General features: G+C 41.1%; 1 protein-coding gene across 1 annotated transcript; it reads left to right on the forward strand.

Moving 5' to 3' along the window:
- The first annotated feature begins 6,626 nt into the window (after positions 1–6,626).
- On the forward strand, positions 6,627–10,724 carry LOC138954665 (uncharacterized). Its single transcript, XM_070326449.1, has one exon. It carries the CDS (start codon positions 6,627–6,629, stop codon positions 10,722–10,724), a length of 4,098 nt encoding a protein of 1,365 aa, XP_070182550.1.
- The last annotated feature ends 6,922 nt before the right edge of the window (positions 10,725–17,646 follow it).

Consider the following 17,646-nt stretch of genomic DNA (forward strand, 5'->3'; position numbering starts at 1 on the left):
AAAGTGTTCCAAGACCTTGCTGAAATCACAGATATTAGTTTTTCTTAAAGTGTTCCAAGACCTTGCTGAAATCTGCCACAGGGTTTATACCATAGTAGATTTCCACCATTCACCACGTTTTAGATTTCCATTTTGAATCTTATGATGGCGTTTACCTTTATTGCTTCCTTCTTTCAAAGCGCTGCAAGGCTGGGAACGAGATGCTTTTCTCAACAAACTGAAATTTGTTATCTTATTTAGTTAACACACACTTTTGTCTTGGAACATTGTTTGCATGTACAGCATTTTTTGTTGTTGTAGGTGACAACAACCAGATCACTGGAAGACGGCAGTTTGTTGTTATTGGAAGACATGAATTTTATTGCTTCCTTTCAAAGCGCTGCAAGGCTGGGAACGAGATGCTTTTAGAGAATTCCACCATTCACCACGTTTTAGATTTCCATTTTGAATCTTATGATGGCGTTTTAGGGTTTACCTTTATTGCTTCCTTCTTTCAAAGTGCTGCAAGTTATTTTATTTAGTTAACACACACTTTTGTCTTAGAACATTGTTTGCATGTACAGCATTTTTTGTTGTTGTTGTAGGTGACAACAACCAGATCACTGGAAGATGGCAGTTTGTTGTTATTGGAAGACATGAATTTTGTTATTTTATTAAGTTCTTACACTTTTATCTTGGAACATCGTTTGCATGTACAGCATTTTTTGTTGTTGTAGGTGACAACAACCAGATACCTGGAAGACGGCAGCAGTCGATGCAACTGCAGCTGGGGAGGAGAGTTATGTTCCCTTGAGCAGAGTCACAGCTGGCTCTTCTCTACATTAGACAGGTAAATCCCATCTATCAGTCTGTAAAACTTCCTTAAAGACGGCAGCAGTCGATGCAACTGCTGCTGGGGAGGAGAGTTATGTCCCCTTGAGCAGAGTCACAGCTGGCTCTTCTCTACATTAGACAGGTAAATCCCATGTATCAGTCTGTAAAACTTTCTTAAAGTGTTCCACAACCTTGCTGAAATGTGCCACAGGGTTTATACTATAGAGAATTCCACCATTCACCACGTTTTAGATTTCCATTTTGAATCTTATGATGGCGTTTACCTTTATTGCTTCCTTTCAAAGCGCTGCAAGGCTGGGAACGAGATGCTTTTCTCAACAAACTGAAATTTGTTATTTTATTTAGTTAACACACACTTTTGTCTTAGAACATCGTTTGCATGTACAGCATTTTTTGTTGTTGTAGGTGACAATTTTGGTGTTGTAGGTGACAACAACCAGATCACTGGAAGACGGCAGCAGTCGATGCAACTGCAGCTGGGGAGGATAGTTATGTCCCCTTGAGCAGAGTCACAGCTGGCTCTACTCTACATTAGACAGGTAAATCCCATTTATCGGTCTGTAAAACTTTCTTAGACGGCAGCAGTTGATGCAACTGCAGCTGGGGAGGAGAGTTATGTCCCCTTGAGCAGAGTCGCAGCTGGCTCTACTCTACATTAGACAGGTAAATCCCATGTATCAGTCTGTAAAACTTTCTTAAAGTGTTCCACAACCTTGCTGAAATCTGCCACAGGGTTTATACTATAGATAATTCCACCATTCACCACGTTTTAGATTTCCATTTTGCATCTTATGATGGCGTTTACCTTTAATGCTGTCTTCTTTCAAAGCACTGCACGGCTGGGAACGAGATGCTTTGCTCAACAAACTGAAATTTGTTATTTTATTTAGTTAACACACACTTTTGTCTTGGAACATTGTTTGCATGTACAGCATTTTTTTGACTCACATGCGAAGCAAAAGTGAGTCTATGTACTCACCCGAGTCGTCCGTCCGTCCGTCCGTCCGGCCGTCCGGAAAACTTTAACGTTGGATATTTCTTGGACACTATTCAGTCTATCAGTACCAAATTTGGCAAGATGGTGTATGATGACAAGGCCCCAAAAAACATACATAGCATCTTGACCTTGCTTCAAGGTCAAGGTCGCAGGGGCCATAAATGTTGTCTAAAAAACAGGTATTTTTCACATTTTCCCCATTTTCTCTGAGGTTTTTGAGATTGAATACCTCACCTATATATGATATATAGGGCAAAGTAAGCCCCATCTTTTGATACCAGTTTGGTTTACCTTGCTTCAAGGTCAAGGTCACAGGAGCTCTTCAAAGTTGGATTGTATACATATTTTGAAGTGACCTTGACCCTGAACTATGGAAGATAACTGTTTCAAACTTAAAAATTATGTGGGGCACATGTTATGCTTTCATCATAAGACACATTTGGTCACATATGATCAAGGTCAAGGTCACTTTGACCCTTATGAAATGTGACCAAAATAAGGTAGTGAACCACTAAAAGTGACCATATCTCATGGTAGAAAGGGCCAATAAGCACCATTGTACTTCCTATGTCTTGAATTAACAGCTTTGTGTTGCATGACCTTGTAGGAAAAATGTGTAAAGCTGTTCTTAGTGTATGATGTCATTGGTCAAGGTCATGTAAAGGTCAAGGTCAAGCATGTGAGTCGTATGGGCTTTGCCCTTCTTGTTTGTTTTTGTTGTAGGTAAATCCCATTTATCAGTCTGTAAAACTTTCTTAAAGTGTTCCAAAACCTTGCTGAAATCTTCCACAGGGTTTATATTATAGAGAATTCCACAATTCACCACGTTTTAGATTTCCATTTTGTATGTTATGATGGCGTTTACCTTTAATGCTGTCTTCTTTCAAAGCGCTGCAAGGCTGGGAACGATACGCTTTGCTCAACAAACTGAAATGTGTTATTTTATTTAGTTAACACACACTTTTGTCTTGGAACATCGTTTGCATGTACAGCATTTTTTGTCGTTGTTGTAGGTTACAACCAGATCACTGGAAGACGGCAGCAGTCGATGCAACTACAGCTGGCTCTACTCTACATTAGACAGGTAAATCCCTGTGATCAGTCTGTAAAACTTTCTTAAAGTGTTCCAAAACCTTGCTGAAATCTGCCACAGGGTTTATACTATAGAGAATTCCACCATTCACCACGTTTTAGATTTCCATTTTGAATCTTATGATGGCGTTTACCTTTATTGCTTCCTTCTTTCAAAGCGCTGCAAGGCTGGGAACGAGATGCTTTTGTCAACAAACTGAAATTTGTTATTTTATTTAGTTAACACACACTTTTGTCTTGGAACATTGTTTGCATGTACAGCATTTTTTTGTTGTTGTAGGTGACAACAACCAGATCACTGGAAGACAGCAGTTTGTACTTGGAAGACATGAATTTTGTTATTTTATTAAGTTCTTACAATTTTGAGCAATTGGAAGACATGAATTTTGTTATTTTATTAAGTTCTTACACTTTTGTCTTGGAATATCGTTTGCATGTACAGCATTTTTTGTTGTTGTAGGTGACAACAACCAGATACCTGGAAGACGGCAGCAGTCGATGCAACTGCAGCTGGGAGGAGAGTTATGTCCCCTTGAGCAGAGTCACAGCTGGCTCTTCTCTACATTGGACAGGTAAATCCCATCTATCAGTCTGTAAAACTTTCTTAAAGACGGCAGCAGTCGATGCAACTGCTGCTGGGGAGGAGAGTTATGTCCCCTTGAGCAGAGTCACAGCTGGCTCTCTTCTACATTAGACAGGTAAATCCCATGTATCAGTCTGTAAAACTTTCTTAAAGTGTTCCAAAACCTTGCTGAAATGTGCCACAGGGTTTATACTATAGAGAATTCCACCATTCACCACGTTTTAGATTTCCATTTTGAATCTTATGATGGCGTTTACCTTTATTGCTGCCTTCTTTCAAAGCGCTGCAAGGCTGGGAACGAGATGCATTTGTCAACAAACTGAAATTTGTTATTTTATTTAGTTAACACACACTTTTGTCTTGGAACATTGTTTGCATGTACAGCATTTTTTTGTTGTAGGTGACAACAACCAGATCACTGGAAGACAGCAGTTTGTTGTTATTGGAAGACATGAATTTTGTTATTTTATTAATTTCTTACACTTTTGTCTTAGAACATCGTTTGCATGTACAGCATTTGTTGTTGTTGTTGTAGGTGACAACAACCAGATCACTGGAAGACGGCAGCAGTCGATGCAACTGCAGCTGGGGAGGAGAGTTATGTCCCCTTGAGCAGAGTCACAGCTGGCTCTACTCTACATTAGACAGGTAAATCCCATTTATCAGTCTGTAAAACTTTCTTAAAGACGGCAGCAGTTGATGCAACTGCAGCTGGGGAGGAGAGTTATGTCCCCTTGAGCAGAGTCACAGCTGGCTCTCCTCTACATTAGACAGGTAAATCCCATGTATCAGTCTGTAAAACTTTCTTAAAGTGTTCCACAACCTTGCTGAAATGTGCCACAGGGTTTATACTATAGATAATTCCACCATTCACCACGTTTTAGATTTCCATTTTGCATCTTATGATGGCGTTTACCTTTAATGCTGTCTTCTTTCAAAGCGCTGCACGGCTGGTAACGAGATGCTTTGCTCAACAAACTGAAATTTGTTATTTTATTAAGTTCTTACACGTTTGTCTTGGAACATTGTTTGCATGTAGAGCATTTTTGTTGTTGTAGGTGACAACAACCAGATACCTGGAAGACCGCAGCAGTCGATGCAACTGCAGCTGCGGAGGAGAGTTATGTCCCCTTGAGCAGAGTCACAGCTGGCTCTACTCTACATTAGACAGGTAAATCCCATTTATCAGTCTGTAAAACTTTCTTAAAGTGTTCCAAAACCTTGCTGAAGTCTGCCACAGGGTTTAAACTATAGAGAATTCCACCATTCACCACATTTTAGATTTCCATTTTGTATCTTATGATGGCGTTTACCTTTATTGCTTCCTTCTTTCACATGACAGGTAAATCCTATTTATCAGTCGGTTCGGGGTTGATTACCTCAATCAATCAATATGAGGCTTATATCGCGCATATTCCGTGGGTACAGTTCTAGGCGCGCGCTCTGCAATGATGCCGTGTTAGATGGAATTTTATACGGACAGTAGATTGCAGCCATTTCGGCGCATATTTACCTTTCACGGCCTATTATTCCAAGTTACACGGGTATAGGTAGACAATTATTAACTGTGCCTAAGCAATTTTGCCAGGAAAGACCCTTTTGTCAATCGTGGGATCTTTAGCGTGCACACCCAATGTAGTGTACACGGGGGGTGTTCGGACACCGAAGAGAGTCTGCACACAAAGTTGACTCTGTGAAATAAATTTCCGCCGAACGTGGGGACGAACTCACGCTGACAGCGGCCAACTGAATAAAAATCCAGCGCACTACCAACTGAGCTATATCCCCGCCCCGAATACAACATTCGCACACACATGCCATTGGACGTACCTTTGTGTGTGTGTGTGTCTCTGTGTGTGTGTATATGCATGGGTGCGCGCACTCGGTTGTGGGGGGTGGGAGGGGGTATTTTTACACCAATGAGCAAATGTATACAGAGAAAATTGTTATGTTCACTTAATCATGCAAACGTCATTCCTGCCAAAACAATTCATTGTTCAGTGTTGCATGCTCCTGTGTTCAAGCTATATAAAAAAAAATCAAAATCATTTTCTTCAGATATGGCGTCCCAACGACCCACCCACTGCGACCTCGCTTCGATCTTGCGGCAAGTGCAAGAGCTGAATGCAACCTCGGCAAGAGAGCTTGCATTTGTGCAGGTGACCCTCCAGGACGGTGACCACAAGTTGGCCTGTGAAGCAGTACCCCAACTTCGACAAAAACAAAAGCAGGCTTTCCAGACCATCATCAACCAGTTGTCAGATGCAAAAAAGAAAGCGAGCAAAGACTTCACACAACTAAGCAATTTTAGACGCGAAAATCAACGCCTCCTGTCGGGCTGCTCCTCTTCATCTGCACTACGATCTACACCCACCACTGCACCGAACAACCCTGCAGAAACAAGCACTCCTACAAACCTGTCGGCCTGCTCTTCTTCATCTGCACTACAATCTACACCCACCACTGCACCGAACAACCCTGCAGCACCTACAAACCACCTCGACGACCACAAGTTGGCCTGTGAAGCAGTACCCCAAATTCGACAAAAACAAAAGCAAGCTTTCCAGACCATTATCAACCAGTTGTCAGATGCAAAAAAGAAAGCGAGCAAAAACTTCACAAAACTAAGCGATTTTAGACGCGAAAATCAACACCTCCTGTTGGCCTGCTCATCTTCATCTGCAGTACGATCTACACCCACCACTGCACCAAACAACCCTGCAGCAACAAGCACTCCTACAAACCACCTCGACGAACTAACGCTCAGTCAAATCATGGATGACGACATGATTGACACAACTCGAAAATGAACCCAATCCATAGATCTATTGATCAGTTATGGTAGCGCTGATTTGGCAAATGAAATGCTCTAATTATGTTGCGCTGGCTTGCAGCCCAAGAGAAATATTAAACAAAAGCAAATTTATTTCTTCAGGCCTAACCATCATAATGCCAAAGCGGCCACGAACAATGATACCAGGAAAAACGCAATACCAGAAAGAAAGTAATAATCAACTAAATAAACATCATCGAGCTGAGAACAGCACACATGTCCCCTCGCCCTTTCCCACACCTGCCAGCCGCATATCAACACCTCCCCAGCTGCAACCACAAACCCTAATGGACAGTCAAAATGCCAATAGGTTCACTGGCATCATCAGAAATGCAGCAGCCAGCATTCAACAAATGCGACACACCGTAGTCAGCAACATGCCCCGCTCACCTCTTCCCACACTTGCCAACTGCATATTGACACCTCCCCATCTGCAACAACCGCAAACCCGAATGGACAGTCAAAATGCCGATAAGATCATTGGCATTACCAGAAATGCAGAAGCCGGCATTCAAAGGGACAATCATTATGACGATATGTTCACTGGCATCACCAGAAATAATGCAGCAGCCCGCAGTCAACAAATGCGACACACCGTAGCAGGCAACATGCCCCATCCGCCCCGCCAAATACCATTTCTGGCTCGATTATTCCCGCCAAAAGTGAACCCCTTCAGTCTTGGGAAGATGAACCAAATGTGCTCTTTTTGTCAAGCGTTTCATTTTTTGAAAGAAAATCACAATTGCTGTCACAAAGGCAAAGTACAGCTGCCTCCTTTGGCTACATACCCACAAGAAATCGAGCAACTGCTGACAAGAAATACACCACAGTCGCTCAACTTCCGTGAACACATCAGACAGTACAATAGTTCACTAGCCTTTGCATCCTTTGGTGCAAATATCGCATTGCCACCAGGAAAGGGCCCATATGCCTTCCGACTTCATGGTCAAGTCTACCACCGCAGTGGATGTTTGCATCCTTCTGATGTTGACACAGCCGCATACAGCCAGTTGTACATCATGGAAGGAAACCAAGCAGTCGATGCAAGATTGCAAAACTCTCACAATGAGCATTGTCGTCGAGACACTATGATGTTGTTGACAAACCTCATCAACAGGACAAATCCTTACGCAGCAGCATACAAGCAGATGCAACAAGTAGAAGTTGAAGAAGAAGCCCGTGCCCTTGCTGACAATCGCACACCTTCATCAGTCACCATGCATATTCTTAGAGGGCCTGATCAGAAAAGGTACAACAATCCCCAGCAAGATGAACTTGCAGTCATTTTTTCTTCCCATGATGGTGCGCCCCCTCAAGAACGAGATATTGTCGTGTATCCCAGGAATGAACTTCCCAAAAGCATATCCTACATGTCTGCAAATATTGACCCCATGGTTTATCCACTATTTTTCCCACATGGAGAATTAGGCTGGCAGTGTCACATGCAACATGTGCCGGCGTACAGCACAAACAAAAGAACACGTCTAACTACCTTGCAGTTCTATGCTCACCGCCTCTCTGTACGACAGGCCTTCAGCCCCCTCTTTTATGGTAGCAAATTGTTTCAACAATATATCGTTGATGCCTACATCCGAGTAGAAACTGGAAGAATGAACTTCATACGAAACCAGCAGAACCACCTCAGAGTTGAAATGTACCAAGGACTGATGGACCACATTCATTCCCAAGCACATGAGAACAATCTCAACCCCGGAAAGTTAGTAATACTTCCCTCATCATTCCAGGGCTCGCCGCGTGCCATGCAGCAGAATTATCAGGATGCCATGGCGATAGTTTCAAAATACGGCAAGCCTGATCTCTTCTTGACATACACCTGCAATCCTCGCTGCAAAGACATCTGTGACGCCCTTCTACCTGGCCAGCAAGCGCACGATCGTCCTGATATTGTTGCAAGAGTATTCAAGCTACATCTAGCAGAGCTCATCAATGACATAACCAAAAGACATGTGCTTGGAAAACCAGTGGCATACGTCTATGTCATCGAATTTCAGAAACGTGGACTCCCACATTGCCATTTGCTGATAATACTGGATGAAAACAGCAAGTTGAAGATTGCAGCTGACATTGACACGCTCATATCTGCAGAAATTCCAGATCCCCATGAAGACCCAGTCTTATTTGAAATTGTCAAATCCACAATGATTCATGGACCATGTGGAGCCCTCGACCCAAACTCGCCATGCATGGTGGATGGCAACTGCTCAAAGGACTATCCAAAACAATTCAGAAATGAAACGGCACTTGCTATAGATGGCTACCCTCACTACCGCAGAAGCGACAATGGACGAACAGTTGTCAAAGGCCGTAATGAAGTTGACAACAGATGGGTTGTTCCTTACAACCCATATCTGACGAAGAAGTACAATGCCCACATCAACCTCGAAGCCTGCACAACAGTCAAAAGTGTCAAATACCTCTTCAAATATGTCTATAAAGGCCACGACTCTGCAAGTGTCGAAGTCAGAGAGGCGAACGTCCTCAATCATGATGAAGTATCTACTTTCATGGATTGTAGATATATCAGTGCTCCAGAATCATATTGGCGCCTGGCAGAAAACAAACTCCATCTGCAGTCACACACCATTATACGGCTTGCACTCCACTTGCCCCAAAATCAACCCGTCTTCTTCACCCCTGGCAGACATGAGGCAGCAGCAGAAGCTTCAGCAAGCAGACATACTACACTGACAGCATTCTTTGAAACCAATGCAAAAACGCCAACAACTTACACCTACAACGAATTTCCAAATCACTTCGTCTTTCACAAGAACTCCCACGAATGGAAGCCACGCAAGAAAGGAGGCCATACAGTGATCGGTAGGGTCTACTCGGCCAGTCCTAAAGACATAGAACGATTCTGCCTCCGGGTATTGCTCCACCATGTCCGAGGCCCAACCTCTTATGAAGACCTGAAAACAGTTGAGGGATACACCGCCAGTACGTTTAAAGAGGCATGCATTCTCAGACATCTGCTGAGCGATGATGTTCAGTGGGATAAAACAATGGAAGAAGCTGCTGTGTTTCAAATGCCAATACAACTCAGAGTACTGTTTGCCAACCTCTGTACCCACTGCAGTGTAACCAATCCTCTCGATATGTGGGAGAAACACAAAGATGCCATGATGGAAGATTTCAGTCACCAGGGCATCCCTGCTGAAACAAGTATCCAACTTGCATTGAATCACATTGACTCCATCCTGCAGCAAAACGGACTCTCTGCCAGCATCCTCGGACTTCCAAAAGTGCACCCCATCACCATTTGCAATCAAGAGACAGAGTTTGATATCGCAACTGAGACTCGGCAAGCTTTCATTCTGACGGCTAAGTTGAATGAGGAACAAAGTCTATTGATCAGCAGTGTGCTGCAGGATCTGGCAGAAGTCAATGAGGGAAAGTATACATCGTCATGCCGAACGTATTTTCTAGATGGACCAGGTGGAAGTGGAAAAACCATGGTCTACAACACGCTGATATCCACCTGCCGTAGTCAACACATCAAGGTTGCTGCAAGTGCATGGACTGGAATCGCTGCAACGCTGCTTTCCGGGGGAAGGACTGTTCATAACCTTTTCAAATTGCCAGTTCCTATCCTGGACACAAGTACTTGCAATGTTTCTCCAACTTCTTCCCACGCTGAGTACCTGCGTTCAGTGAAGCTGTTCATCATCGACGAAGCCTCAATGGTGCCAGCAAATGCACTAAAAGCTATCGACAACATGCTTCAAGACATCACAAAACTTAAAGTGCCTTTTGGAGGTAAAGTTTTCCTTATGGGGGGCGACTTCCGACAAGTGTTGCCGGTTGTGCCAAGAGCATCACCAACAGTGATTATAGAAAACTGTATCAAAAGCTCTCCACTCTGGCCACTCTTCAGGGTTTTTAAATTAACCAAGAACATGAGAGCTGAGCAAGACCAACAAGAATATGCTAAGTGGCTCCTTCAGTTAGGCAATGGCCAGTTGCAAAGTGTGCTTCCAACAGCTCCTCCCAATTCCATTGACATCCCACCACAGTGCAACATTACTGAGGACATTGTCAATGCTGTTTTCACAGATGTCACCAACCCACAAACCTTAGCTGCCACTGTAATTCTCGCCACAACAAATGACACCACTCTTCATCTCAATGACTTGATTGTAAACAAACTTCCAGGCCAATCCAAAACATACATCAGTGCTGATCAAGCAATCTGTGACGTTGAAATGGAAGCCGACAACTATCCAACAGAGTTTCTAAACTCCATCACCCCACCAGGAATGCCACCACATCAACTCATCTTGAAAACGAGAGCCATCATCATGTTGCTAAGGGTCTCTGCAATGGCACACGTCCGTACATTCATCGTCTCCATGAGTATGTTTTAGATGCAGAAATAATTACTGGCCCATGCAAAGGACAGCGAGTTCTAATCCCAAGAATAAAACTTGCACCATCGGATCACAATCTGCCATTCACTCTTCAGAGAATTCAGTTCCCCATTCGACTTGCCTACTCCATCACAATCAACAAATCTCAGGGACAAACCTTCGACAAACTGGGTGTATTCCTGCCAACACCAGTTTTCTCTCATGGACAGCTATATGTTGCCTTCTCGAGAGCAAAATCCTTCTCAAATATTTTTGTACACGTTGTCAACAATTCTATCCAAGGACAATTCCAAGGAAAGACAATTACCCAGAATGTTGTCTACAAAAATAATGGTCTTGAACTAGCCATGCTCTGCACAGACATTACACCACAACCCGCTGCTACTGTGTGTGAACAAACGATCCAATTTAGCTGCTACTGTGTGTGAACAAACTATTGATGTACTTTTCACAAGTACATTTGTTCTGATCCAATTTAGCTGCTACTGTGTGTGAACAAACTATTGATGTACTTTTCACAAGTACATGTGTTCTGATGTGCAACTATGTAAGCGTTGAGTGTTTTTCAAACCTAAGTTGGTGATGTGTAAATATTAGTTTTATGCTGTTCGTACAAACCTTTGTAACTTTAACGCTCAGCGTGTTCCAAAGAAAGACAATTACCCACAATGTTGTCTTCCAAAAGGTCTTGAACTTGCCATGCTCTGCACGGACATTACACCACTATCCACAACCCACACCCAGATCCAATTTAGCTGCGATTGTGTGTGAACGAACTATTGATGTTCTTTTCACAAGTACATGTGTTTTGGAACACATATGCTGCATTTTTCTGTCGCTCCCAATTGCATGCATGACGATGTGCAGACAGTACAAGTGCACATTTAACGTTGTGGTTTTTTTTTGTGGGCGTTTTTTTTTCTCTAAACATATGCATGATGATCTGACAACACTTTGGTCTCTGTGCCTAATGCAGTTCAAGTACACATTTAGCATTGTGTATGTGTTTTTTGTGGTTTTTTTTTCTTTCTCTCAACATTTCACATTTAAACATTTTATTTTTCACACACGTTTGCTGAAGTGTACAAATTGGGTGAACGAACTATCGATATACTTTTCACAAGTGTTTTGGAACACTTTAAGAAAGTTTTACAGACTGATAAATGGGATTTCCAGATATCCAGAGGACACACTCTAAATATCTCTCTTTCTCCCTGTCTGTCTTCCAGTGATCTGGTTGTTGTCACCTACAACAACAACAAATGCTGTACATGGAAATGATGTTGTGAACTTGAAATCATGTTACATGTACATTGATATTTTCTTCATTTTGCACATACTTGCATTTTCTCACTCCCTTTCTTGAGTTTGCTACTGTGTATGTGGAACAAACTATTGCTGTACTTTTTGCAAGTAAGGGTGTACTGATGTGCACCTATGATAGTGTTCTTCATTGCGATCATTAATGCTGTCTTTTTCTCTCGCTCCCAATTGCATGCATGACGATGTGCACACAGTCATGTCGGTGCCACATAATGCTGACACACATGTTCCTGTGCATAGTTTATGGATAACGTGTAGTTGGGAAGTTAAGAGTAGAAATAATTAGTATTTAGTGTAGGAGGAGGGTTGGGGTGGGTAGGGAGGGGGTGGGTATGGTTTACTTTGAGCAGGTCGGTTTCAGTTTTAATAAACAATTTTAGAGAATTGTGTATCTTATATTTGAGTCTTTCGTGTTTTAGACATTGATGCATTTAATAGTTTTAACGAGTTGCCTTTTGTTTTATTATTCTGGTGTTTATCTAGCTGTGCTGTGTATCTTATAAGAAGTTCTTAAAAGTTCGAAGTTATTTTAGCATATAGGTTTGTTTGGGTTTTTTATGGTCTTAACAGTTAAACATGTATTACGTTATCATCAAGATTCATGCTTTGTTAGCACTAAGCAGTTGTTTTAATCAGTCTGGTTTTCTCTTGTTTTCATCTTATGAACATTCTAAATGTTAGACTAGCTTATTGTCTTGTACAGAATAACAACTGTGTGAATGGTGCTATACTGAATGAAAGAGTGTGACATGAAGTTCTTGTACATCATTGTAAAGAGTGTGAATGACGTTTTAGTTTAGATGTCAAGCGCTTAGAGCAAGCCTTTTTAACGAAAGTTTTTGATTTAGCGCTATATAAATGTTCTTATTATTATTATTATTTTGCGTTGTGTATGTTTGTGGTTTTTTGTGGTTTTTTTTTTATCTCTAAACATATGCATGGTGATCTGTAAACATTTTGGTCTCTGCAAAATGCATCTGTAAACATGTTGTTGTTCGCAGAACCAATTTCACATTATAACATTTTATTTTTCACTCACATGTCTGCTGAAGTGTACAAATTTTGTTCCATTTAACGCTGGATTTTTTTTTTCCTGTCTCAAGAGGTAATGTGTACAAATATTATTCTCTGGGCACATATTTTTTGCACAATTTATGTCCCTCACTTACGTGACGAGTTACGTGACGAGAAGATTTCTTTCCCAATTCCCGGAATTATGGTGCAATTTGGTGTCATCTGGGATTTACCTGTCCAGTTTATGTACTGAATCGTGCACCTATGATAGTGTTCTTCATTGCGATCATTAATGCTGCCTTTTTCTGTCGCTCCCAATTGCATGCATGACGATGTGCACACAGTTCAAGTACACATTTAGCGTTGTGTGTGTGGTTTTTTGACTCACATGCGAAGCAAAAGTGAGTCTATGTACTCACCCGAGTCGTCCGTCCGTCCGTCCGGACGTCCGGACGTCCGGACGTCCGTCCGTCCGGAAAACTTTAACGTTGGATATTTCTTGGACACTATTCAGTCTATCAGTACCAAATTTGGCAAGATGGTGTATGATGACAAGGCGCCAAAAAACATACATAGCATCTTGACCTTGCTTCAAGGTCAAGGTCGCAGGGGCCATAAATGTTGTCTAAAAAACAGCTATTTTTCACATTTTTCACATTTTCTCTGAAGTTTTTGAGATTGAATACCTCACCTATATATGATATATAGGGCAAAGTAAGCCCCATCTTTTGATACCAGTTTGGTTTACCTTGCTTCAAGGTCAAGGTCACAGGAGCTCTTCAAAGTTGGATTGTATACATATTTTGAAGTGACCTTGACCCTGAACTATGGAAGATAACTGTTTCAAACTTAAAAATTATGTGGGGCACATGTTATGCTTTCATCATGAGACACATTTGGTCACATATGATCAAGGTCAAGGTCACTTTGACCCTTATGAAATGTGACCAAAATAAGGTAGTGAACCACTAAAAGTGACCATATCTCATGGTAGAAAGAGCCAATAAGCACCATTGTACTTCCTATGTCTTGAATTAACAGCTTTGTGTTGCATGACCTTGGATGACCTTGACCTTGGGTCAAGGTCACATGTATTTTGGTAGGAAAAATGTGTAAAGCAGTTCTTAGTGTATGATGTCATTGCTAGGTTTAGGTCAAGCATGTGAGTCGTATGGGCTTTGCCCTTCTTGTTTTTCTTCTCTAAACATATGCATGGTGATCTGTAAACACTTTTTAGTCTCTGTGCCAAATGCATGTGTAAACATTTTGTTGTTCGCAGAACCAATTTCACATTTAAACATTTTATTTTTCACACACGTTTGCTGAAGTGTACAAATTGGGTGAACGAACTATCGATATACTTTTCACAAGTGTTTTGGAACACTTAAAGAAAGTTTTACAGACTGATAAATGGGATATCCAGAGGACAAACTCTAAATATCTCTCTTTCTCCCTGTCTGTCTTCCAGTGATCGGGTTGTTGTCACCTACAACAACAACAAATGCTGTACATGGAAATGATGTTGTGAACTTGAAATCATGTTACATGTACATTGATATTTTCTTCATTTTGCACATACTTGCATTTTCTCACTCCCTTTCTTGAGTTTGCTACTGTGTATGTGGAACAAACTATTGCTGTACTTTTTGCAAGTAAGGGTGTACTGATGTGCACCTATGATAGTGTTCTTCATTGTGATCATTAATGCTGTCTTTTTTCTCTCGCTCCCAATTGCATGCATGACGATGTGCACACAGTTCAAGTGGACATTTTGCGTTGTGTAAGTTTGTGTTTTTTTGGTTTTTTTTTATCTCTAAACATATGCATGGTGATCTGTAAACATTTTGGTCTCTGTGCAAAATGCATCTGTAAACATTTTGTTGTTCGCAGAACCAATTTCACATTATAACATTTTATTTTTCACTCACGTTTGCTGAAGTGTACAAATTTTGTTCCATTTAACGCTGGATTTTATTTTCCTGTCTCAAGAGGTATGGTGATGTGTACAAATATTATTCTCCGGGCACATGTTTTTTGCACCACACTTACGTCAATGTAGCCGCTAATTTGTTTAAGTCCAGTCAATCGTACAAACGTTTCATCCCCAAGTATATGATTGGTGTTATTTTTTTTTTTTTACACATTTTAACAAGCATTCATCATCTTGGTTGAAGCGTGACAAAATCTTTTTGCCACATTGACTGAAATCTCAGAAAAGTGCACAATTTAACGCTGTTTTATTCTTTCCCAATTATATGATTGGTGTTTTAATGTTCACAGAACCCACTGTATATTTACCACTGGGTTACTTTTTCATTCCTATTTGCTGATGTGTAAAACTTTTTTTTAGAACTGTGCACACTATTTGCTCATTTTTATGTGTTTGTTTCACTCCCATGTGTCATATCATTGTTGCATGATATGAAGACATCTCTGCAAATTCATATTAACTCATTTTAAATGCATTATGTGTTAGCAGGTCAGTTAGGTGAAAATATCCACTTTCTTCTGTGGAAGTCTTCAGTATATTCTGAATTTGAGGCAAAGTTTTCTCCATAATATCAGCGGCTTTTTTTCCAGTGGTGTTCCTCATTGGTAAGAGAGAGAGAGAGTTGATGTTTGTGTTTATTTGAGTTTGTGTTTATTTGAGTTTGTGTTTATTTGAGTTTGTGTTTATTTGAGTTTGTGTTTATTTGAGTTTGTGTTTATTTGAGTTGAAATAAAACAAGTTTATAAATTATCAAACATCTTATTATTCACTGAGTGTGTTTGTTTGGATGCATTTTTACAATTTACTTCAAACATAGACCTATAATTATGGTAATTGCATCCCTATGAAGAAGAAAACCAAAATCAGTCAATCCGATGGAATGTGCTAAGCAACGTGAAGAAAAATGTCACTGACAACATTTCAACACTGCTTATGATACACTTTGTCGCAATTACTTATAAATTTAATATGTTACTGTTGTCACTGCACAAGTCATGGCCAATCCACCACTGTGCCCTTTTTTATCTCTCCCAATAAATGTATGGCATTTTGTTATGTACGCGCGTGCCATTGCACATTGAACACGTTTTTGTTGTTGCTTATTCATAATTAACTCTGTAATTAATGAAGAAGAAAAAATCCCGTGCGGAGCACGGGTATTACTAGTGTATATATATATTCAGTTTAAAAATTCATGCAATGAGTCAATAACCCGATTTTACCCCAGGTAGATTCAGGGTCCCACTGGCTGAATCTCATATGGTTGCTTTTCGGCACACACCACACATTTTTAATGGGACTGTGAGGTTTTGTTAATACAGTAAAATATATAGTAGCAACGTACTGTCTGTTCGTGACGTTTGAGAATACCGATCTATGCACTAACGCATTGTCTTTTTGTAGTGTGACTGTCCGATATTGCGTCCTCCTAAAAATCAATAATCAAAAAGTTTGAACAGCATATGTCTGACACAGACAGTGCTTATTTGCTTCCAAAACGGCTTGCGATATCACGCCATCAGCGTTTCGCCACTGCTCAGAAAATCTTATGATTTCAGATCTAGTTTGAGATCGGAAATCACGTGTGCTCGTTTAAAAAAACTAAATTCATTTATTACTTCCCTTTGACCGTTTCGCAAGAAAAATGTCAGGATCACTATTAGTATTAGCACATGAAAGCAGCCCACCGCCATTCCAAAAAAGTTTCACTGTTTAGTGGTGTCGATGTTATGTAGTGTCTTACTGTCGCAAATAAAAATACCAGGATAATTACAGTTTTGTCCGAACAGGATTTGCGCAATGTTAACTTGCTGTCTAAATGTTTCGTTGTGTGACTGAAGAATTACTCAGAATTCCAAGAGAAAATAAGGATAGTCGCGTGTGAACATCACTGTGGAAGCATTTATTCTAAACTGGGCAGTTCAAGGACGAAATCCTTGATTAAAGATAGAAAAATAAACAACACCAGATGCCTGAAATAATAGCATAAATCCATAATCTTTACATGCTTACAGATCTGTGGAAGAACATCAACTGATCTGTGAAAAACACACCTGACTTCGATCACAGGCGGAAGGTATCGTTCACTGGACCACTACTTCCATAGAAAGACTACTATGGAAGTAGTGGTCCAGTGAACGAAACCTTCCGCCTGTGCTTCGATCTAGCATGCAAGAGGGTATACGGACTAGTGTGTCAACATCACAACAAAGAGAATCACATACCATTTCGTATTGCCGCTTATGCTGGCTCTGTTTCAAGCAGTTCCTTGTGGCCTCGCCAGCAATTTGACGACGAAGAGGCTCAAACGGGCACGCTAAAAACCTCAGGCTGGCTGAAAACCGGTCCGTATTCCACTTGTCTTCCTCACTGCTAGAGCCGGCCATATTTGTTGTTCAAGGCTCGTGACGTAGCACACGTATGTGCACAAGGTCATGAGCCAAGACTGCGCGCGCGATGGAACGATTCAGAACAACCAAAAACGAGTCAAAGTATAATTTTTGGATTTCTGTGTTCCTTTTTACACACGCATTTGTGGTTGATGAATTAAGAGGGTCAACATATCAAAAGTGACCCTAAACCTTGGACTTT

This window comes from Littorina saxatilis, unplaced genomic scaffold, assembly GCF_037325665.1.
Source record: "Littorina saxatilis isolate snail1 unplaced genomic scaffold, US_GU_Lsax_2.0 scaffold_124, whole genome shotgun sequence".
Taxonomy (NCBI): Eukaryota; Metazoa; Mollusca; class Gastropoda; order Littorinimorpha; family Littorinidae; genus Littorina; species Littorina saxatilis.